The sequence below is a fragment of the Neoarius graeffei genome, chromosome 7 (assembly GCF_027579695.1).
Source record: "Neoarius graeffei isolate fNeoGra1 chromosome 7, fNeoGra1.pri, whole genome shotgun sequence".
Taxonomy (NCBI): domain Eukaryota; kingdom Metazoa; phylum Chordata; class Actinopteri; order Siluriformes; family Ariidae; genus Neoarius; species Neoarius graeffei.
This window is the reverse complement of record NC_083575.1, coordinates 99,919,415-99,941,617: the sequence shown is the minus strand read 5'-3', so window position 1 is coordinate 99,941,617 and position 22,203 is coordinate 99,919,415. Positions and strand designations below refer to the sequence as shown.

The window sequence follows — 22,203 nt, the reverse complement described above, 5'->3', positions numbered from 1 at the left end:
AAGAGCAACTGGACTTGCTTGAAGATTCTTGAAAATGTTTCACCTCTCATCCGAAAGGCTTCTTCAATTCTGTCTGACTAATAAGGAATATCAGATATTTATCCTCTCATGGATCAGAATCAGAATTCTGATGACAAGCTCATCTAAGGTGTCGTTGAGGCATCATGTTGGTGTGGGTCACTGGAGGCTGGGTGTGAACGGCGAGTCATTAGGGTGATCAATGGATTGCCCATTAGGGTGATCAGTGGAAAGCTGATTCTCTCTGACCTCCTGTGAGTCACCGAAAACAGCTGGGTCTTGGCGTGCACCCAGCCGTCTGGGAAGTGTGCCCAAGACCACATTGTAGATGGTTGATAAATGATGTCTTAGACCACCACCTCTGTTCAGTGATGGCCATTCCAGGTTGACAAAAATGGCTTCTTTAACTCCTTGCTCATACCAACGATCCTCTCTGGCTAAAATGTGTACGTTACAATCCTGAAATGAGTGCCCTTTGTTGTTAAGATGAATGTAGACAGCAGAGTCCTGGCCTGAGGAGCTGGCTCTCCTGTGTTGAGCCATGCGCCTGTAAATCGGTTGTTTTGTTTCCCCAGTATATGAGTCCGTGCATTCCTCACTGCACTGAATTGCATACACTACATTGTCCTGTTTGTGTCTGGGTATTCTGTCCTTAGGGTGGACCAGTTTCTGCTTCAGGGTGTTACTGGGTCTGAAATGTACCAGAATGTTGTGTTTGTAGAAGATCCTCCTGAGTTTCTCATATAGACCAGAAATGTAGGGAATGACAATGTTCTTGCGTTTGTTCCTGTTGTCATCCTTGTCCGTTATGTTCCTTTTTCTGCTCTTTAGGAAAGACCAGTTGGGATACCTGCAGTTCTGAAGTGCTTTCTTGATATGATTCTGCTCCTTCTCTTTTCCCTCTATCGTTGTAGGAATGTTCTGAGCCCTGTGTTGCAAGGTCCTAATGACCCCCAATTTATGTTCCAGTGGGTGCTGAGAGTCGAAAAGTAGGTACTGGTCTGTGTGTGTGGGTTTCCCGTAGACCTCGATACTAAGGCTTCTCTCTTGTCTAATGTGTACATCATAATCCAAGAAGACTAGACTATTCACACTGACATCCTCCCGAGTGAAGTTGATGTTGATATCCACTGCATTGATGTGTTTCGAGAAAGCTTCCACCTCATGGATTTTGATTTTAACCCAGGTATCATCCACGTATCTAAACCACTGGCTGGGAGCAACTCCTGAAAAAGTGGTCAAAGCTTTATGTTCCACTTCCTCCATGTATAGATTGGCCACAATAGGGGACACTGGTGAGCCCATGGCGCATCCATGCTTCTGTCTGTAGAAACTTTCATTAAACTGGAAATAAGTGGTAGTCAGGCAGAGGTCAAGCAGGGTGCAAATCTGATCCATGGTGAGGTTCGTTCTATCCAGTAAGGAGCTGTCCTGAAGGAGTCGTTTTCTAACAGATTTGACTGCTTCTGTGGTGGGAATGCAGGTGAACAGAGAAGTGACATCATAGGAAACCATTGTTCATTGGCATCTAACCCTTCAACGCTTCAAATTTGAGGAGGTCCACAGGCCAGGGATGCAGATGTGTTGATGGTGGATTACTTCTCCCACCGGGGAGGGGCTGCAGGCTGGATGGCTCCCCGGCCTGAGTTGGGTGGTGGGAATATGTAGTAAGCAAGGGTGTGGTCGAGCGTCAGCTGTGAACGGTGAGGAGTCAGGTTGAACCAGTAGGAAACATGTGAAGAAGTACACCTGCGTCTAATTACTGGCTATCTATTAATGTGCATTTTTGTGTGTCTTTCAGACAGCCAGGAACAAGAGAGCTGTGACACACTGTCGTGCACGTGTGTGTAGAGTGTGCCTATATAAGTAGTAGAAATCAGTGAAAGTGTCACTACAGCTCAAGCATACATTGAATTACAGCACCTGCTTCTAGTTCCTCATTGATCACTCCCACAAAGTTGTTACACAGAGAAACTGAATTTTGCAGTGGTCTCAATTTTTTTCTCTTTTTTTCTCCTCTCTCTTTCTCTCTTGCCCTCACTCACTCACTCACTCACTCACTCACTCACTCACTCACTCACTCACTCACAGGGTAGCATGGTGGTGTAGCGGTTAGCATTGATGCCTCACAGCAAAAAGGTTCTATGCTTGAACGTCACGGACGATGGGGGCCTTTCTGCATGGAGTTTGCATGTTCTCCCCATAACTCCAAGGGTTTTCTCGGGGTGCTCCATTTTCCCCCACAGTTCAAAGATATGTAAAATACCGAGCCACTGGGTAAAATACCGAGCCACTGGGCTTGTACGAAACAGTGCATACTTGGTGCCGGTCCCAAGCCTGGACAGACTGGGGAGGGTTGTGTCAGGAAGGGCATCTAGTGTAAAACCTATGCCAAATCAATATGCAGAACAGACCAACTGTGGTGATCCTGAATGTATGGGAGCAGCCACAAGAAGAAAGACCACACACACACACACAAGTGCATCTCAAAAACTTAGATAATGAAAATGTTCATTTTTTTGTAACTTGATTCAAAAAAGGTAAAAAAAAAAAATCCGTATTCATTACATGTAAAGTGAAATATTTCAAGAGTTTTTTGTTTTAATTTTGATTAATATGGCTTATAGCTCATGAAAATTGGAAATCCAGTATCTCAAATTATTAGAATATTTCATTTTGAATTAGAGTAATAGTATAAATACTGTGCATCTCTTGGTCTAGTTCAGTACACACAACCACAATCATAGGGAAGACTGCTGACTTGACCGTTGTCCAGAAGATGATCATCGACACCCTCCACAAGCAGGGTAAGTCACAGGTCATTGCTATCAAGGCTAGCTGGAAAAGGTGCACAAGTAACAGGTATGACCGTAGCATTAACAGGATGGTCAAGAAAAGTCATTTCAAGAACTTGGGAGAACTTCACAAGGAGCAGACTGAGGCTGGTATCAATGCATCAAGAGCCACCATGCACAGATGTCTTCAGGAAAGGGGCTACAACGGTCACATTCCTAATATCAAGCCACTCCTGAAACAAGGACAATGTCAGAAGTATCTTACCTAGGCTAAGGAGAGAAAAGACTGGAATGTTGCTCAGTGGTCCAAAGTCCTCTTTTTGGAAGAAAGTAAAACGTGCATTTCATTTGGAAAGCAAGATCCTAGAGTCTGGAGGAAGAGTGGAAAGGCACAGAATCCGAGGTATTTGAAGTCCAGTGTGAAGTTTCCGCAGCCTGTGATGATTTAGGGTAACATGTCATCTGCTGGTGTTGGTCCACTGTGTTTTAACACAGATGTCAACACAGACATCTACCAGGAGATTTTAGAGTACTTCATACTTCTATATGCTGACAAGCTTCATGGAGATGCCAATTTCCTTTTCCAGCAGGACTTAGCACCTGCCCACAGTGCCAAAACTACTACCAAATGGTTTACTGACCATCAGATTACTGTGCTTGGTTGGCCAGCCAACTCACCTGACCTGAACCCCAGAGAGAATCTGTTACATCCTCCTACCACTAGGGGCCCCCAGTACCTTTTTGTATGGTTGCTGCACCTAATTGTTTTACAGGTGGTTGGTGTAGAGCCAATGATGTCTCCTCTATAAATGCTAGGGTGGGAGCCTGAACACGCTCTCTCTCTCTCCTCGGGGGTTGGCTCCACGCCTATCTGATGCCTGCTTGTCTCTCCTTTGTGGTTGGTTTCCCCTTTTGTATGTACTTTAATTCTTTGTTGGTTCTTCCTTGGTTTGTTATTATTTTACAATAAAATACCCCTAGACTTAAATGAGCCCTGTGACTTTTGTCATAGATGTTACACTGCTACATCTGTTTGTAACATTTATGACAAAAGTCACAGGGCTCATTTAAGTCTAGGGGTATTTTATTGTAAAATAATAACAGAACAAACCAAGGAAGAACCAACAAAGAATTAAAGTACATACAAAAGGGGAAACCAACCACAAAGGAGAGACAAGCAGGCATCAGATAGGCGTGGAGCCAGCCCCCGAGGGGAGAGAGAGAGCGTGTTCAGGCTCCCACCCTAGCATTTATAGAGGAGACATCATTGGCTCTACACCAACCACCTGTAAAACAATTAGGTGCAGCAACCATACAAAAAGGTACTGGGGGCCCCTAGTGGTAGGAGGACGTAACAGAATCTATGGGGTATTTTCAAGAGGAAGATGAGAAACAGCTGGCCCAAAAACAGAGACGAGCTGAAGGCCACTATCAAAGTAACCTGGGCTTCAATAACACCTTCGCAGTGCCACAGGCCGATCATCTCCATGCCACACCCCATTGATGCAGTAATTCATGGTAAAGGAGCCCAAACCAAGCATTAAGTGTATAAATGAACAAACTTTTCAGAAGACGGACATTTCTGTACTGTAAATCCTTTTTTGGAAAGGTACTTCCTGTTTTCTGAGTTGTTTGTGATTAGTTTTTTTTCTGCAAGTGTTGGCGTTAATCACTAATCTTTTTTTACCTTGTCTACAAATAATTTTCCAGTATCCTTTTCATTTTTGATTGTGCGTTCCTTTTTCTGCATTTTAAATGGCTGTCAGAAGAATACCAAGACTGAAAGTTTTTTTTTCCTCCTGCATAAAGACCGCAAGCAGAGGCCAACCACATCAGATCTGCTTTCATATCAACAGATCTTTGATTAAGGTATGTGAATCCATTCATCATGACACACCTTCAGCTTGTTCAGTGTGCTGAGGGCAGGATGTTTAGTCATGCTTCTTCCGTCACTAATGATAGCTTTATTTGTGAAAAGTGCAGATTAATTAGTTCTTTGACAGAGAAGAATGCAGTTTTAGAAGTGCATATCCAGACTTTAGAGAAGGTTAGTGAGAATGAGAACAGTGTAGTTTCTGCAGGGGAAAGTCTGAACGCCCTAGGTGGAGTTATCAATCCTCCAGCATTAGAGTCCTCACAGCGGGGCGAATAGGTAATGATTCAGTGGCATAAGCAGAGCCAAAACTACCACTGAGGTTCACCCATGGCAGCACCACTCCTTTCTGCTTCACAGGTCAAACAGGTTTACTCTCCTCAGTGATGCACCCACTAAGAAACCTGAAAGAGCTCTGGTTATAAGAGACTCTACCATATGGCACATGAAATTAGCTAGGCCTTCAGGGGCACCAGCAGCTTTAATCAGGTGAATACCGGGAGCCAGGACACTGGAAGTAATCTTAGGGTTCTAGGCAAGCACAGATGCTCAAAGATAGTTATCCATGTAGGAGCTAATGATATATGCCTTCATCAATCTGAGGTTACAAAGAGTAACTTTGTAGAGGTGTTTAAATTAGCAAAGGTGATGTCCGATGCTGTAGTATGCTCTGGCGCCATCCCAACACAGTGTGGCAATGTAGCTTACAGCAGGTTACAGCTGCTGAACTGCTGGTTGTCCAGGTGGTGCTCTGAAAACAGCATGGGCTTTATAGATAATTGGACTAATTTTGAGGGCACTGCTGGCCTGTTAGGGCAGGATGTTATTCCTTCCCACTCGGGAAGGTGCTGCTCTCGTTTCTTGCAGCATAGCTCATAGTCTCAGAATAGGCCTAGTTAACTTCTGACAATCCAGAGCCAGTAAGGGAGCAGACGAACAGGCTAAACCGACTGTCTGCTAGTTGCACAAAGTTGTCACTCTTGGTCCACTACACTGAGACTGTGTCTGTTCCCCGAGCTCAACAAAAAAGTAGAAGCACTCAGAAAACTTGTTCTAGTATCCTAATCAATATAAAATTAGATCATACTGACTGTACAGCCACTGCCAGCACCTTTGATCTAAAGCTAGGGCTCTTAAATATTAGATCTCTTATGTCTAAAGTGCTAACTATTAATGAACTTATTACTGATCAGGAGTTTAATGTACTGTGTTTAACAGAAACATAGACTAAGCCATATATTATGGCTTAATCTATTTTGTCACCTATTCGCCCCACTGTGAGGACTCTAACACTGGAGTTGGGGGATTGCTAACTCCACCTAGGGCGTCCAGACTTTCCCCTGCAGAAACTACACTGTTCTCCTTCACATACCTTAATCGAAGATCTGTTGAATATATAGAATTAAATGAACCTAGTCCTCCTGGAGACAGTTATATACACCAGCCTCATCTAACTGTAACATTATTTATAATGATTAATTAGGTGCAATACAAAAACCTGGTTATAAGTTTAATACGTCTGAAGTTCTTCATACAAATATAAATGTATGTAGTCTCAGAACACAAGTTGACCCAGTCAATTCCCTGACTTATTATTTACAGGCCCCTGAGGCCATATTCCGAGGTTCTTTCTGAATTTGCGGCTTTCATCTCAGACCTGGTTACTTCCTTACACAAAGCTTTAGTTGTCGGAGATTTTAATATTCACTTCGATAACCCAGAAGACCCTTTGAAAATAGCATTCATGTCCATTTCAGATTCAGTAGGGGTTAAATCAGAATGTCATAGGACCGACCCATAATGGTGGTCACACTCTTGATCTAATACTAACAGTCAAGTTAAATATAGAAAATATAGTCACACTTCCACAGTCTGAAGTTATCTAAGATCATCATCTCATCTTATTCAAAATATGTCTGAGCAATAATATATGCACCTCACCACACAACTGTATTAAACGTACATTCACATCAACTACTGCACAGAGTTTTATAAATAATCTCCCGGAGTTATCAAATTTGATTAGGTCACTGTCAGCCCCTGCAGAACTTGATCAGACAACTGAATGCTTAGAGTCAATGTTCCGCTATACTTTAGATAATGTAGCTCCACTTAAAAAAAAAATTGCACCCTGATATAATGATGACACTCACAGTCTCACACTTTAAAACAGACCACTTGAAAACTGGAATGTAAAATGGCAATGTTAGGACTGGGACTGTTTTGGCCTCTAGAGGCCGCTGTTATTTCCTTATCTTGTCATGTTTTTTTTGGCCTCTAGAGGCTGCCACTGTTTGTGTTTTTGTTTTGACAGCCATGTGCCTTTGTTTTTCCATGTGCCTTGTGCCCCGCCTAGTCCTCATTATTGTGACCTGTGTCCTATTTAGTTTGTGTATATATACTTCCTCAGTTTAGCCTCGTCATGGAGTCTTTGTGCTGTTATGTTTAGCTCCAGTAACCTCTATTCCGTGTTCCTCGCCTGTGTCTTTGTGGTTTTTGTACTTTTCTAGGCCCTGTACTACGAACGGAGGTTAACCTACCCAGAAGTAACCCAGGGTTCCCCCGCTAAACCGGGGTTGACAAAACCTGGTTATCTTGTTTGGGGTTAAACGGTACTACAACGCCAGTTATGAAGTTGATTTGTTGAACCTGGTTTAACCTAATCAGGGTTAATGCGCGTTCACGTTAAAGGGGAGGTTATCAGTGCAAATCACCACTGTTCACAATAGCACGGTCGCCGTACTTCACGGAGGAAGAATGCGCTGTCATAATGCAAAGCTACGAGGAGTTCAAAACAACATTAAGAGCAAAATCTAACACAGTGGCTGCCAATAAGGAGCGGCAAGCATGTTGGCAACGAATTGCCGATCGGGTAAATGCGCAAGTACATTCTCCCTTCTACATGTTCCAGAACAGAAGTATAGGATGAGAGAAAGCTTCATGATCAATCACAAGTCACAGAAAATGGTCCTTCGATGTGGCCCCAGTCATATATAGCTTGTTTAATGTCCGAAAAATCCTGAATAAAATTTGGTATGGTAAATTCATGGAGTCGCTACTTAAGCTGATCTGTGCACAGAGTCACATGAATTAGGATGACTGACTGTTCAGTCCCTTTGACTAAGTTGGTGTCGGTCCTGTGAACATTTCAGAGGCAACAGCAGTGCCAAACGCACCTGGCAACAGGTGAAAATGAAATATAAAAAACATCATTCATAATGGTGTGTGTGTGTGTGTGTCGTTCTTTTTCTGTACTGTGTTTCAGATGAAAAAGCTTTTGCCCAAGGACAAGAAGTAGGCTAAACAGCATTTGCCTTTTATTTATTCAAGTTTTATCTGTTTGCCTAATAGTTCAAATTGTTTTGTATATAGTTTATAATGTAGTTGTGTGATATTAATGATAATATTGTGGGAAAACTACTTTGCACGGACGTTCATTTAATTCATTCTATCGTCATTTTGTTTGTTCTATTTTTGTGTATTTTATTTATTTATCTGTTTGTCTAGTTGTATCTATTTTTCTAATATATTTTTTGCATTAATTGTTTTTTCCTATTAAAATAATCTTGTGTTCTTGTTATAACTTTATCTATTTATCTGACTGTTTAGTTGTATCTATTTTTGTTACAATTTCAATATTTTTAATACAAGTTTTTTTCTATTAAAATGTTCGTTATATTTATTGTAGTTGTATCTATTTTGTATCTCAGACTTAAATATTTTTGTAAAACAAGTGTTTTTCTATAAAATATTCTTGCGTTCTTGATAACTGTTCTTGAGTGGGTTCTTTTTTTTTTTTTTTACAGAAAAGCCGTTCTGCATGGACATTCATTGAAGCCCTCATTGTTTTTTAATGGTTATTTATGAGCGTTTAGGGGTTACAATAATGTAAGTCTAGGTTGCTTTATATAAAAGGTATGTCCAGAAATATTGATGTCACTGTCTAAGCAGAGGGATCTGGCTTCTTTAGACGCTGTCTTCTTAAAACTGAATAAATATTTAAAAAAAGCCAAATGAGCCAGTCTTTTGAACGGCTCTTTTCAAAGAACGGATCACAAAGATGCGGATCCCGTCAAAGAGCCATAAATCCCATCTCTAATCTGCGCTCTGATATCGCACGGGTCATCCAGGTACGCTGGCATTGTCTCTAGAGGAAATGTCGGTGGAGAGGTGGTGTTTAAAAAGGGTGTGGTTAATCGGAAACCTCGGGTTAACCAAGAACATAACCTGAGACGAGCAGGTTTGAGATGTAGTGCAAGTTGCCATGGCAGCATACCTCGGTTTGAACATAGCCAACTTTCGTAGTATGGGTTAATCGGGAAGTTACGCTGCACGTGATCAAGTTACTCTCGAAGTTACCCTGGTAAGCCAGAAAACCCGCTTCGTAGTACAGGGCCCAGGTTTTTGGGTCTTTGTTTCGACTTTGAACTTTTGGTTTTTTCCCGGTTATCTTCTGAGCGTTTGGATTATACGTTTGTTTTTGCCTTGGATTGTAAATATTGTAAATAAACTGTTTTTCTGCTCTACTTTCGCCTCACTCCTCTGCGCTTGAGTCATTCCCCTGGTGGCCTAGTGGGGGTTTGCTGGATCACTACACCAGCGACCCGGGTTCGATCCCCAGCACAACCCTAACAGAAAGACTCCGTCATGACCGACTCAGTAGAGGCGTCTTCAACGGTCTACCCGGCTAACTGTCAGGGAATTATGGCTGCTTTAACACGCTTCGGAGCTACCATGGACACTCATGGACAAACACTTGCAAGCCAACGTGAGGCCCTTGCTCGCCACGAGGTACTGCTTCAGCAAATTGGGAAAACCCTGGCACAACTAACTCCTCTGCCCACATCTCCTCATCCTGATCCGGCTCCTGCTCCACTGCCTCCCGCCACGCTGCCTCCTTCACCTCGCGAACCCAGCTTTCCTGCACCACAGAGGTATGACGGAAAGCACGGTGAGTGCCGGGAGTTCCTTATCCAGTGCCAGTTCGGGTTCCAGCCACCTCTGTTTCCTGAACAGGAGGAAGACGCTGGGGTGCCCTCAGTCAATCAGTACATGAGACGGTGTCGCAAGACCTGGAACAAGGTCAGGAAGACCCTCATCCAGACTTCCAGGTCCAACCAGACTCAGGCCAACTGCTATAGAAGGCCTGCCCACGTTTTCCGCCCTGGGCAGCAGATTTGGCTGTCCACCAAGGACCTTCCGCTGCGGGTGGAGAACCGCAAGCTTACTCCTCGCTACATTGGCCCCTTCAAGGTTGTGTGCAGGGTGAACCCTGTCGCCTACTGGCTCCAGTTGCCCCGAACTCTAAGGATCAACCCCACATTCCATGTTTCCCTGTTGCGGCCCGTACTGTTGTCCACGTATGCCCCTGCCCCTAGGAATCCCCCGCATCTTCCAGGGTCAGACTGTGTTCACTGTGCGCCGTCTGCTGGACTCCCGCCGGGTCCGTGGCGGGCTCCAATATCTAGTGGACTGGGAGGGCTATGGCCCTGAGGAGCGCTGCTGGGTTCCCGCTCGGGAAGTCTTAGACAAGGATCTGTGTTGGGACTTCCATTCGGCCCATCCGGATCACCCTGGGAACGTCAGGAGACGCTCCTTGGGGGGGGGGGGGGGGGTCCTGTTAGGACTGGGACTGTTTTGGCCTCTAGAGGCCGCTGTTATTTCCTTATCTCGTCACGTTTGTTTTGGCCTCTAGAGGCCGCCACTGTTTGTGTTTTTTGTTTTGACAGCCATGTGCTTTTGTTTTTCCATGTGCCTTGTACCCCGCCTAGTCCTCATTATTGTCACCTGTGTCCTATATATATATATATATATATATATATATATATATATATATATATATATGATTACTTCCTCAGTTTAGCCTCTTGTCACGGAGTCTTTGTGCTGTTTATGTTTAGCTCCAGTAACCTCTGTTCCATGTTCCTCGCCTGTCTTTGTGGTTTTTGGACTTTGTGTTTACCATTTTTGGATCTTCTGAGCATTTGTATTTTTGCCTCTTTTCTGGTTTTTGGCTCTTTGTTTCGACTTTGAACTTTTTTGTTTTTTTTCCTGGTTATCTTCTGAGCGTTTGGATTATACTTTTTGTTTTTGCCTTGGGTTGTAAATATTGTAAATAAACTGTTTTTCTACTCTACTTTCGCCTCACTCCTCTGCGGTTGAGTCATTCCCCTGGTGGCCTAGTGGGGGTTTGCTGGATCACTACACCAGTGACCCAGGTTCAATCCCCAGCAAAACCCTAACAGGCAAACACAATTGGTAGCGTTCAAATTAGCTTGGAAGGAGAGTTTCCTGAAGTATAGAAAAGCTCTTAGTGCTGCTAGATCAACAGATCTCTCCTCCCTAATAGAAGATAACAAAAATAATCCTAGAGTCCTATTTAATACTGTAGCAAAATTAACCAGAAAAAAAAAAAAACACATGCACACCTGCAATACATAGCAGCAATGACCTCATGAATTTTTCAATGATAAAACTGAAAATATCTGACAAAAAAATTCTCACTAATTTAAGGCCAAACAATGTGTGAAAATTTAAGTAACCCTGTCCTTAACAATATAATTGTATCAGATCAGCAACTAGAATGCTTTACTCCCCTTTGAGAAATCAAACTAATTTCATGAATCTCCGCATCAAAATCCTCAACTTGTATACTAGATCCCTTACCTGCACGACTATTCAAACAGATAATACCAGAAGTAATTGAACCGCGTCTAAAAATAAATTCTTCTCTTAGGATTGGCTATGTGCCCTTTATCTCCAAGATCCTTGAAAAAGCTGTGGCACAGCAATTATGCTGATATTTACATAGGAATAACATCCATGAATGTATCAGTCAGGATTTAGACCTCATCATAGCACAGAGACAGCTCTGGTTAAAGTAGTAAATGACCTACTGTTGCCATCTGATCAGGGCTGTGTCTCGCTGTTTGTATCACTTGACCTAAGTGCAGCATTTGATACCACTGATCATTCCATTCTCCTGGATAGACTTGAAAATGTTGTGGGAGTTAAGGGAACGGCCCTCTCCTGGCTCAGCTCTTGTTTAACTGATCGCCATCAATATGTTGATGTAAATAGTGATTTTTCTCAACATACTGAGGTAAAAGTTTGGTGTTCCACAAAGTTGTCTTAGGCCCACTGCTTTTTTCTTTATATATGTTACTTCTGGGTGATATTTGTAAGCATGGTATTAGTTTCCACTGTTATGCTGATGACACACAGTTGTATGTTTCTGCAAAACCTGATGAGAGACGCCAGCTTAAAAGAATTGAGGAATGTGTAAAGGACATTAGACACTGGATGCTTATTAACTTCCTTCTGCTTAACTCTGACAAGACAGAAGTACTTGTACTCGGACCAAATGCAGCTAGAAGTACGTTTTCTGGTTACACAGTGACTCTGGATGGCCTTTCCGTTTCTTCATGTGCAGCAGAAAAAGACCTTGGGGTGATTATTGACCCCAGGCTTTCATTTGAAACTCACATTAATAACATTACCCAGATAGCTTTCTTTCATCTCAGAAATATTGCCAAGATAAAAAAAAAAAAAAGTCACTACATGAGGCAAAAATCTAGTTCATGCTTTTGTTACCTCTAGGTTGGATTATTGTAATGCCTTACTGTTTGCATGTTCCAATAAGTGCATAAACAAGCTCCAGTTACTTCAAAATGCAGCAGCAAGAGTCCTTACTAGAGCTAGAAGATATGACCACATCACACCCTGTCTTATGCACACTGCATTGGCTCCCAATCAAATTTCGTACTGTTTATAAAATACTACTATTGACCTTTAAAGCACTGAATGGTATTGTACCACAGTACCTGAGTGAACTTCTGGTCCTTTATGACCTGCCACGCCTACTTAGATCAAAAGGTGCAGGCCATCTGCTGGTACCTCATATAGTGAAGGCTACATCAGGGGACAGAACCCTATCTTATAAAGCCCCACAGTTATGGAACAGCCTTCCAAGTAGTGTTTGGAACTCAGACACAGCCTCAGCATTTAAGTCTAGGCTGAAAACATATCTGTTTAGTCAAGCCTTTTGTTAATAATTTTATTAGGTAAAGGAGTAGATCTGGAGGGTCCTCAGGCATAGTGTGTTTTGGTAAACTGGGATGTATGGAAGCTGTCGGACCCCCCCACTCCCTCGAGTTTGACGACAGTGTAGTAGCTGGCTGCTTTATGTCCCGGGGCTCCCTCATGCCTGTGTTACCTTGTGGGTCTCCCCTTTTAGTTATGCTGTCATAGTTAGTTTTACTGGAGTTCCTGCTTGCACTGTTCTTACTCATATTGTTCTTACTCATCAGGTGACATTAGGCATACCTAACAACCTGTGTTTTCTCCCCCCCCCCCCCCCCCCTTCACTCTGTCTGTCCCTCTGAGTTCCATGTAGATCCTGAGATTGAAATTCTGACCTCTTCTGCTCCTCGGACCTGTCTGATCCATTCTGATACCCTACGTCTTGCTGGAGTCTCATCAAATTGCCCCTGTGGAGGACGGCCCCATATGGACAGTCGAAAGTTGCATTCAGAAGATGGCTCTGGACACTTATAGTAATGCTTTTATGGCTGAGGACTATAGCTGACTTGCTAACTTTCGGACTGCAGTTATCATGAACAGTTTTGCACTCAAGTTTCCATCAATAAACAGTTTATAACTTCAACAAAACAGACTTCATGTTAAAACTATAATCAATTTCCTGGTTTCACAATTATACTTTGTGACTATATAGGACACTGTTATAGAAGCAAGTTGTTTATAATCACGTTGTCTTATCACCCAAATGAGAATGGGTTCCCTTTTGAGTCTGGTTCCTCTCTAGGTTTCTTCCTCATGTCGTCTGAGAGAGTTTTTCCTTGCCACCGTCGCCACAGGCTTACTCATTGGGGATAGATTAGGGTTAAAATTAGCTCATGTTTAAAGTCTTTAAATTTCTCTAAAGCTGCTTTATGACAATGTCTATTGTTAAAAGCATGATAAAAATAAACTTGACTTTTTTTGATTGATCTTAGGAAATATATTTTGAGATACCAGATGTCTGCTGTTCATGAGCTTTAAGCCACGATCATCAAAATTAAAACAAACAAAGGCTTGAAATATTTCACTTTATGTGTAATGAATATAGAATATATGAAAGTTTACCTTTTTTAATTAAATTATTTAAAAAAAAACTTTCACAATATTCTATTTTTTTGAGATGCACCCTATATACACAAAAACTGCTCTAGGTTGCCACGGTTACCACATGGGCATTATATAAAATATGATGTGAACATTTACAATGGACAAAACTCATAATGTATCATCTTCAGCAACACAGTCTAACAAGGTTTCTAGAAAATGTGTAAAGTTCGAGATGCACTTTTTCCTAATCAGAACTCCAAACAGTTTTTTTCTTAAAGTTCAGAACTCGCCCGAGAACTGGATTTGTTTAGGCGAATTAGGATTGAGTAGCCTGTTATAATGTAAAATTAAGGAATCCTAAAGTGGTAATGTTTACTGTGAACATGCTGCTCCTCAGGGGACAGAGCTTATAAACTGAGACACTAAGCTGTGGCTGGGCTCCGCATTACTGCATGGTTTTCATCCACATGGTATTTTAGATAAGGTGTCTGAAAGTTTGCACTCACTCAGTGTATCATTTCATCATCATCATCAGTTGGCTGTGTTAGAACAGTCGACTGCAAGATGTCTCCAACTGGCTCGATCTTGGGCAGTGTGCATATCATCCTCTGAGAATTGTTGAGGTCATTCCATTCCTGAACTTGGTGAGAGAAGGCTCTCCATGGTCTCTCATACATGTCAATGTTGAAGGGTTTATCCTCCTCCATGTGCAAAATGTGACCAAGGAACTTGAGCTGACGCAGGATGACCGTTGAAAGCAGCAGGCTGGTGTTAGTGAGCTCATAAATTTTGTCATTTGAGACTTTATCCAAGCATGTGACATTGAACATGATCCTATAGCACAGGGGTTTTCGAAGTGTGGGAGAGTCTGTTAGGGTTTTGCTGGGATTCGAACCTGGTTCGCTGGTGTGATAATCCAGCAAACCCCCACTAGACCACCAGGGGGATGACTCAAATGCAGAGGCGTGAGGCGGAAGTAGAAAAAGTATCAAAAGGTTTATTTACAATATTTACACTATTTATAATCCAAGGCAAAAACAAAAGTATAATCCAAACGCTCAGAAGATAACCAGGAAAAAAACAAAAAAGTTCAAAGAAACGGAGCCAAAAAACCAGAAAAGAAGAGGCAAAAATACAAACGCTCAGAGGATCCAAAATGGTAAACACAAAGTCCAAAAAGTCAAAAAGAAAGCAAAGTACAAAAACCACAAAGACACGGGCGAGGAAATCGGAACAGAGGTTACTGGAGCTAAACATAACAGCACAAAGACTCCGTGACAAGAGGACTGAACTCGGGGGTATAAATACACAAACTAATTAAGGACAGGGCGGGGCAGGAAACAGGCAATAAGACAAAAACAAAACACAGAACACAGTGGTGACCTCTAGAGGCCCAAAACAAACATGGCCAGAAAAGGAAATAACTGGCCTCTAGAGGCCAAAACAGCCCCAGTCCTAACAGTCAGCCCCCCCCTCAGAGAGCAAATAAACAGCGCCCCCCTCACAATTTTTGTTGTTGCTATACTTAATGTTCCATTCGTATTTTTAAAAAAAATGGTTGTTGTACACATTATTTTTTTCTTTTACACATTTTAAACATCTGTGCTTTTCTTTTTAAAACATCTTGTTTTACACATTTTAAACATCTCATAGCATCGTTAGCTAGCACCTCTTGGCAGACAACACACTGTGGCAGTGGAGCATCTTCAGATCCAGTCCATGAAAATCCAAACTTTAAATAATCGTGGTCATACTTCCTTCTTTTTTCAGTCCCCCCAGGATTCCGCGGGCCTTTGTGATTGTTGCGGGCTAAAATGTCTGATGATGCGTGGGTTTTTCCAAAAAATTGCGATGAAAGTTGCGGTGTTTTTTAGGTTTTTGTTGCGATTACATTGCGGGAGGAAGTGAAAGTTGCGAGAAATTGTTGCGATTTTCTCTTTTTGTGATTAAAATTGAGTGATATGTTAAATATTAAGTTATTACTGAAAAACTATTGATTAAAAAAACAAAGACACTGAGAAATGGTCCTATAAACAACTTTACCAATATAAAAGATTACCAGGACTACAAAAATGCAGAAAAATAGGCTTTACTTATCCAAATGCTCCTGTTGGTTCAAAAGTTAAAGTGCAGAGAACCTCACAGCACAACATGAAGTTACCTTAAAATATAATATAAATGCCTCAGCTTTCATGTAAGAAAAAAAAAAACTATTAATACGAGTACTGTGTGCAGGCAGTCTCTCCTGAAGACTAAATTAAACAATAATTATAAACTAATAAAATAAATGGCTCAGGCTTCATAGAAGAAAAAAACTATTTGAACAGAATCTCACAGTATGATGCTGAAGCTGCCTAAACAATGGAAAATAAAATACCATTTTGGCAAAAATGTTGGCATCCATTAATTTCTTGTATTAAGTAAAAAAAAAAAAATGTCAAGTCCTTCACTGTAAACATAACACACTTTCAGTAACAGAATTTAAGCCTATATAAACAGATTCGCACATGCAGTGTTGCCAGATACTGCTGACGTTTTCCAGTCCAAAATATGTTCAGAACCCGCCAAAATGCACTTAAAACCGCCCAATCTGGCAACACTGCGTGCATGCTGCTTCTCTTGAACGTATACACAGAAGTAAGGAGGAAGGTAGTTTGTCGACGTCACCTCAAGACGCCGCCAACGATTGGTCAAATTTGCAGGAAGGTTGCGGTGATTGGATATAATTGCAACACCGCCCTGAATTCGCGGGGATTGGTTGAATCGCAACATCCTGGAGGATCTGTTTTTTTGCTTGGCCCAGACTCTGTCTCCTCACTCACTGTAGCTTTAGGTACTAAAAATCGATCCATTTTGTCTCTGGCAAAGGCTAGCTGAAGTTTGCTAAATGTCCACAATAGTAACTTATTCTGGTTTATGTTTCCTCACGTTGCGACCCCCCCTGAAGAACTCTGGTGCCCCCCAGGGGAGGTGCACCCCACACTTTGAAAAGCCCTGCTATAGCATGAGGTGGCGAAACCATTTAGTTTAGCACTCATGTCCTTGGCGATTATCAATGTTTCACAGCCATACAATAGATCAAATATATGTGTTCTAAAGAGGTGGCACTTCAAGTTCAAAAGGTATTGACTGTGAGTACCAGATCTTCTCGAAGCTCCAGAATGCAGACAATGTGAGGGCTTTCCTATGCTTGAGACTACTAATAACCATGGAGTCTAGGTAACAGAAGCTGTTGACCCGTTTTAGTGTTTTGATCCCATGGTGAGATTTTGGTTCCCAGGATAATTTAGGGCCACATACTCTGTTTTGCTGGTGCTAATAATGAGTCCTACACTGGCTGCTGCTTCCACAGTGAGGAATAACTGCACCTGAGCTCTTTCAAGGGAGGATTCTAGGATTTTAGAACTTTACACCCAAAGGTACCCTCAATATGAAACTTACCTGCTGTGACTCGTGTGCCAATATTTTAACTAAATTACATTCTGAATCATAGACACTGCTGGTAAAAACAGTTGCATATCGAATATATAAAATGATGCATACCTGAAGGGGCAGGCATCTCTGAGCTGCTTTGTGATGATGGATTGCTGATGACAAACGTCCACAAATGTTTCCATGATGGAGTGAGCATGAGGAACATCCAGGCTGATCTCTGGGAGCTCATCATACACACGCTGGAAGCCCTACAGTTTACAATGTAAAGTTGGAATTTATTATTATTACTATTATTATGTTTAGAGTCCCATTGTTTTTTGTTAGGATTTTTCATATTTTTCTCCACCAAAATTAATTACACAGACCTTGAATATCTCAAATACCACAGTGAAAATTATTTTTGCTACTTATTCCTTGGGCTCTACCCAAACAAGAAACTCAAGCACATTTAGCTCTGTCCAGTTAGGTTTTTAGCCAATCTGCATAACGTACAAAACCTACTTTTGAGGATGTGTCCTAGGATTTTTGTCCTATTTTCACAATTTGTGTGTCAACTACTCAGCAGAATATAAAATCAATAATTACCAAAACATGTTGATATTTGTGAACAATATACCCACTATATATCAATGAATTCTAATGAGGCAGGACGCAATTCAGTTTGTTGGCACAGATCTCTCCAGCACCTCTTGGATGTAGCTCCTGTTTTTGATTTTTTTTTTCTTCCTCTGAGTCTCCTCTGAGTGCTGGTGTTTCAAATGGCACCCTTTTGTCTGATTTTCATCCCAAATTTTCAAGTTGTATTTTTCACTTTCCTTTCTGCCACATTTTCATATCCCCCCCCCAAAAGAACGCCATTTTCCCTGTCCAAAGACAGCAGGGGGAGGCTATCCACATCAGATCTGCCTTAATATCAACAAATCTTCACCAAAAGTATGCAAATTTATCATGGCAAACATTCAGCTTGTTCATCGTGCCAAATGCAAGATGTTTAGTCATTCTTCCTCCATCATTAGTAACAGCTTTATGCGTGATCATCGTACTTGAGTATCTCAAACGATTAGAATATCATGAAAAAAATAATTTTTGTAATTACTTCAAAAAAGGTAAACTTTAATTTTTCTACAGAACCAGTCAATACTTGGTTGGGGCTCATTTATCACAAATTACTGCATCAATATGGCATGACCACGATCAGCCTATGGCACTGATGAAGTGTTATTGAAGCCCAGGTTGCTTTGATGGCAGCCTTCAGCTTGTCTGTATTTTTGGGTCAGGTGTTTCTCGTCTTTCTCTTGACAGTAGTCCATAGATTCTCCATGGGGTTCAGGGAAGGCGAGTTGGCTGGCCAGTCAAGTACAGTAACATCATGGTCAGCAAACAATTTGGTGGTAGTTTTGGCACTGTGGGCAGGTGCTAAATCCTGCTGGAAAAGGAAACTGGCATCTTCATAAAGCTTGTCAGCAGATGGAAGCATGAAGTACTCTTCTCATCTCATCTTCTTCCGCTTATCCGGGGCCGGGTCACGGAGGCAGCAGTCCGAGCATGGAAGCCCAAACTTCCCTCTCCCCAGACACCTTGGTCAGCTCCTCGGGAAGAACACCAAGGTGTTCCCAGGCCAGCCGAGAGACATAGTCCCTCCAGCGTGTCCTGGGTCTTCCCCGGGGCCTCCTCCTGGGGGGACATGCTTGGAACACCTCCCCAGGGAGGCATCCCAAAGAGATGCCCGAGCCACCTCAGCTGATTCCTCTCGATGTGGAGGAGCAGCGGCTCTACTCCGAGCTCCTCCCGAGTGACTGTGCTTCTCACCCTAAGGGAGCGCCCAGCCACCCTGCGAAGGAAACTCATTTCGGCTGCTTGTATCCGCGATCTTGTTCTTTCGGTCATTATCCAAAGCTCATGACCATAGGTGAGAGTCGGAACATAGATCGACCGGTAAATCGAGAGCTTCACCTTTTGGCTCAGCTCCTTTTTCACCACGACGGACCAGTAAAGCGACCGCATCACTGCGGAGGCTGCACCGATCAGCCTGTCAATCTCATGCTCCATCCTTCCCTCACTCATGAACAAGATTCCGAGATACTTAAACTACTCCACTTGAGGCAGGACTTCTCCACCAACCTGAAGAGGGCAAGCCACCCTTTTCCGGTCGAGAACCATGGCCTCGGATTTGGAGGTGCTGATTCTCATCCCAGCCGCTTCACACTCGACTGCAAACCACCCCAGTGCATGCTGAAGGTCCTGGTTTGAAGAAGCCAACAGGACATCATCATCCGCAAAAAGCAGAGATGAAATCCTGTGGTTCCCAAACAGGATTCCTTCCGGCCCCTGGCTGCACCTAGAAATTCTGTCCATAAAAATTATGAACAGAACTGGTGACAAAGGGCAGCCCTGCCAGAGTCCAACATGCACTGGGAACAGGTCTGACTTACTGCCGGCAATGCGAACCAGACTCCTGCTCCGTTTGTACAGGGACCGGACAGCCCTTAGCAAAGAGCGCCGAACCCCATACTCCCGAAGCACCCCCCAAAGAATACCACGAGGGACACGGTCGAATGCCTTCTGCAGATCCACAAAGCACATGTGGATTGGTTGGGCAAACTCCCATGAATCCTCGAGCACCCTATGAAGGGTATAGAGCTGGTCCAGTGTTCCACGACCAGGACAAAAACCGCATTGTTCCTCCTGGATCCGAGGTTCGGCTATTGGCCGAATTCTCCTCTCCAGTACCCTGGAGTAAACCTTCCCAAGGAGGCTGAGAAGTGTGATTCCGCTATAATTGAAGCACACTCTCCAGTCCCCTTTCTTAAAAAGAGGGACCACCACCCCGGTCTGCCACTCCAGAGGCACTATCCCCGACCGCCACACGATGTTGCAGAGGCATGTCAGCCAAGACAGCCCCACAACATTCAGAGACTTGAGATACTCAGGGCGGATCTCATCCACCCCCGGTGCCTTGCCACTGAGGAGCTTGCAAACCACCTCAGTGACTTCGGCTTGTGTAATGGATGAGTCCACTCCTAGAACTGCCACCTTATTGTGGTGGAGGAGTTTGTGTGCTTGAATGATCCTAGGACCTATGTTGTTGGGGGCATTACACCCCTGTTAGGGTTTCCCAAGGCAGACAGGTCCTAGGTGACAGGCCAGACCAAGAGCAGTTCACCAAAACCCCTTATGGAAATAAAAAAAAAAAATCAAGGACCGTGACATCGCCCGGTATGGCGCAGCCGGGGCCCCACCCTGGAGCCAGGCCTAGGGTTGGGGCTCGTATGCGAGCGCCTGGTGGCTGGGCCTTTGCCCACGGGGCCCAGCCGGGCTCAGCCCAAAGCGGTGACATGGGCCCGGCCTCCTGTGGGTTCACCACCCACAGAGGTAGCCGTAGGGGGCTGGTGCAGTGTGGATTGGGCGGCAGTCGAAGGCAGGGGGCTTGACGATCTGATCCCCGAACACAGCGGCTAGCTGTTGGGACATGGAATGTCACTTCGCTGGGGGGGAAAGAGCCTGAGCTTGTGCGGGAGGTTGAGAGGTACCGGCAAGAGACAGTCGGGCTCACCTCCATGCACAGCTTGGGCTCCGGAACCCAGCTCCTCGAGAGGGGCTGGACTCTACACTTCTCTGGAGTCGCCCACGGTGAGCGGCGGTGGGCTGGTATGGGCTTGCTTATAGCTCCCCAGCTCAGCCGCCATGTGTTGGAGTTTACCCCAGTGAATGAGAGGGTCGCCTCTCTGCGCCTTTGGGTCGGGGAGAGGGCTCTTGCTGTTTGTGCCTATGGGTTGAATAGCAGTATAGAGTATCCAGCCTTCTTGAAGTCCCTGGGAGAAGTACTGAGAGGTACTCAGACTGGGGACTCCATTGTTCTACTGGGGGACTTCAACGCTCATGTGGGTGATGACAGTGACACCTGGAAGGGCGTGATTGGGAGGAACGGCCTCCCCGATCTGAACCCGAGTGGTGCTTTGTTATTGGACTTCTGTGCTAGTGACAGTTTGTCCATAACAAACACCATGTTCGAGCATAGGGGTGTCCATAAGTGCACTGTGGTGGGTAAGTAGTAAATATGCTTAAGAACTAATGCCTTACCAATGTATGTATTGCCCTGGGAGAGGGTTACCTAAGGTCGAACAGACATCCGCCTGAGCCACCCCAAATCAGTCAGACCCGGCGAAAACCGGTTTTGCTCTAGTTTACTGGAATGGCCCGATTTCCCGTAAATCACCTGACTAGCTAGTTTTGAAAACAACAACCCGGGGTTATTGATTGGCTGTAGACAGTGTCGTGAGGATAGAGAGATCTGATTGGCCCTACACTACTCTGCCTTGCACGTCACTCCCTCGGAGACCAAGCGTGATTGGGTCCCACCAGTCATGCAAGGTGACGTAAGGAAAGCGAAAACGCCGACATTGGCAAATCTTGCTCATAGAGCGAGAGGGCGGGGGGGGGGGGGGGGGGGGAGTCGATCTTAGGCTGCCTGGCTCTCCCTGATATCTGCCTCTTCATGGTAGCACTCTCCCCAAGGCTTGCTCTCTGCTGATTACTGAACCAGAATAAACTCTACTTAAAACGATTCTCTTTGTCTGGAACTCTTCATTCTCTCGCTACCACAGAACGCGGCACCAGGACACCTTAGGTCGGAGGTCGATGATCGACTTTGTTGTTGTTTCATCTGATCTCCAGCCCCATGTCTTGGACACTCGGGTGAAGAGAGGGGCTGAGCTGTCAACTGATCACCACCTGGTGGTGTGTTGGATCCGCTGGTGGAGGAGGAAGCCGGACAGACCTGGCAGGCCCAAATGTATGGTGAGGGTCTGCTGGGAACGTCTGGCTGAGCACTCAGTCGGGGAGGTCTTTAACTCCCACCTCTGGGAGAGCTTCTCCCAACTTCCGAGGGAGGCAGGGGACATTGAGTCTGAGTGGACCATGTTCTCTGCCTCCATTGTCGACGCGGCTGTTCGGAGC

The 22,203-nt window shown here is 43.9% G+C and overlaps 1 protein-coding gene across 3 annotated transcripts in view; it reads right to left on the bottom strand.

Annotated features, from left to right (window-relative positions):
• Window positions 1–22,203, bottom strand: part of pdcd4a (programmed cell death 4a) — a 138,547-nt gene that overhangs the window by 5,757 nt on the left and 110,587 nt on the right. For 2 of the 3 annotated variants that reach the window (XM_060926667.1, XM_060926668.1), the window contains exon 10: window positions 17,356–17,495. The exons of the other annotated variant lie outside the window; for it this stretch is intronic. In XM_060926667.1, the coding sequence (XP_060782650.1) occupies window positions 17,356–17,495 (140 nt within the window). The remainder of the gene's footprint in view (window positions 1–17,355; window positions 17,496–22,203) is intronic. 3 annotated transcript variants of the gene reach the window in all.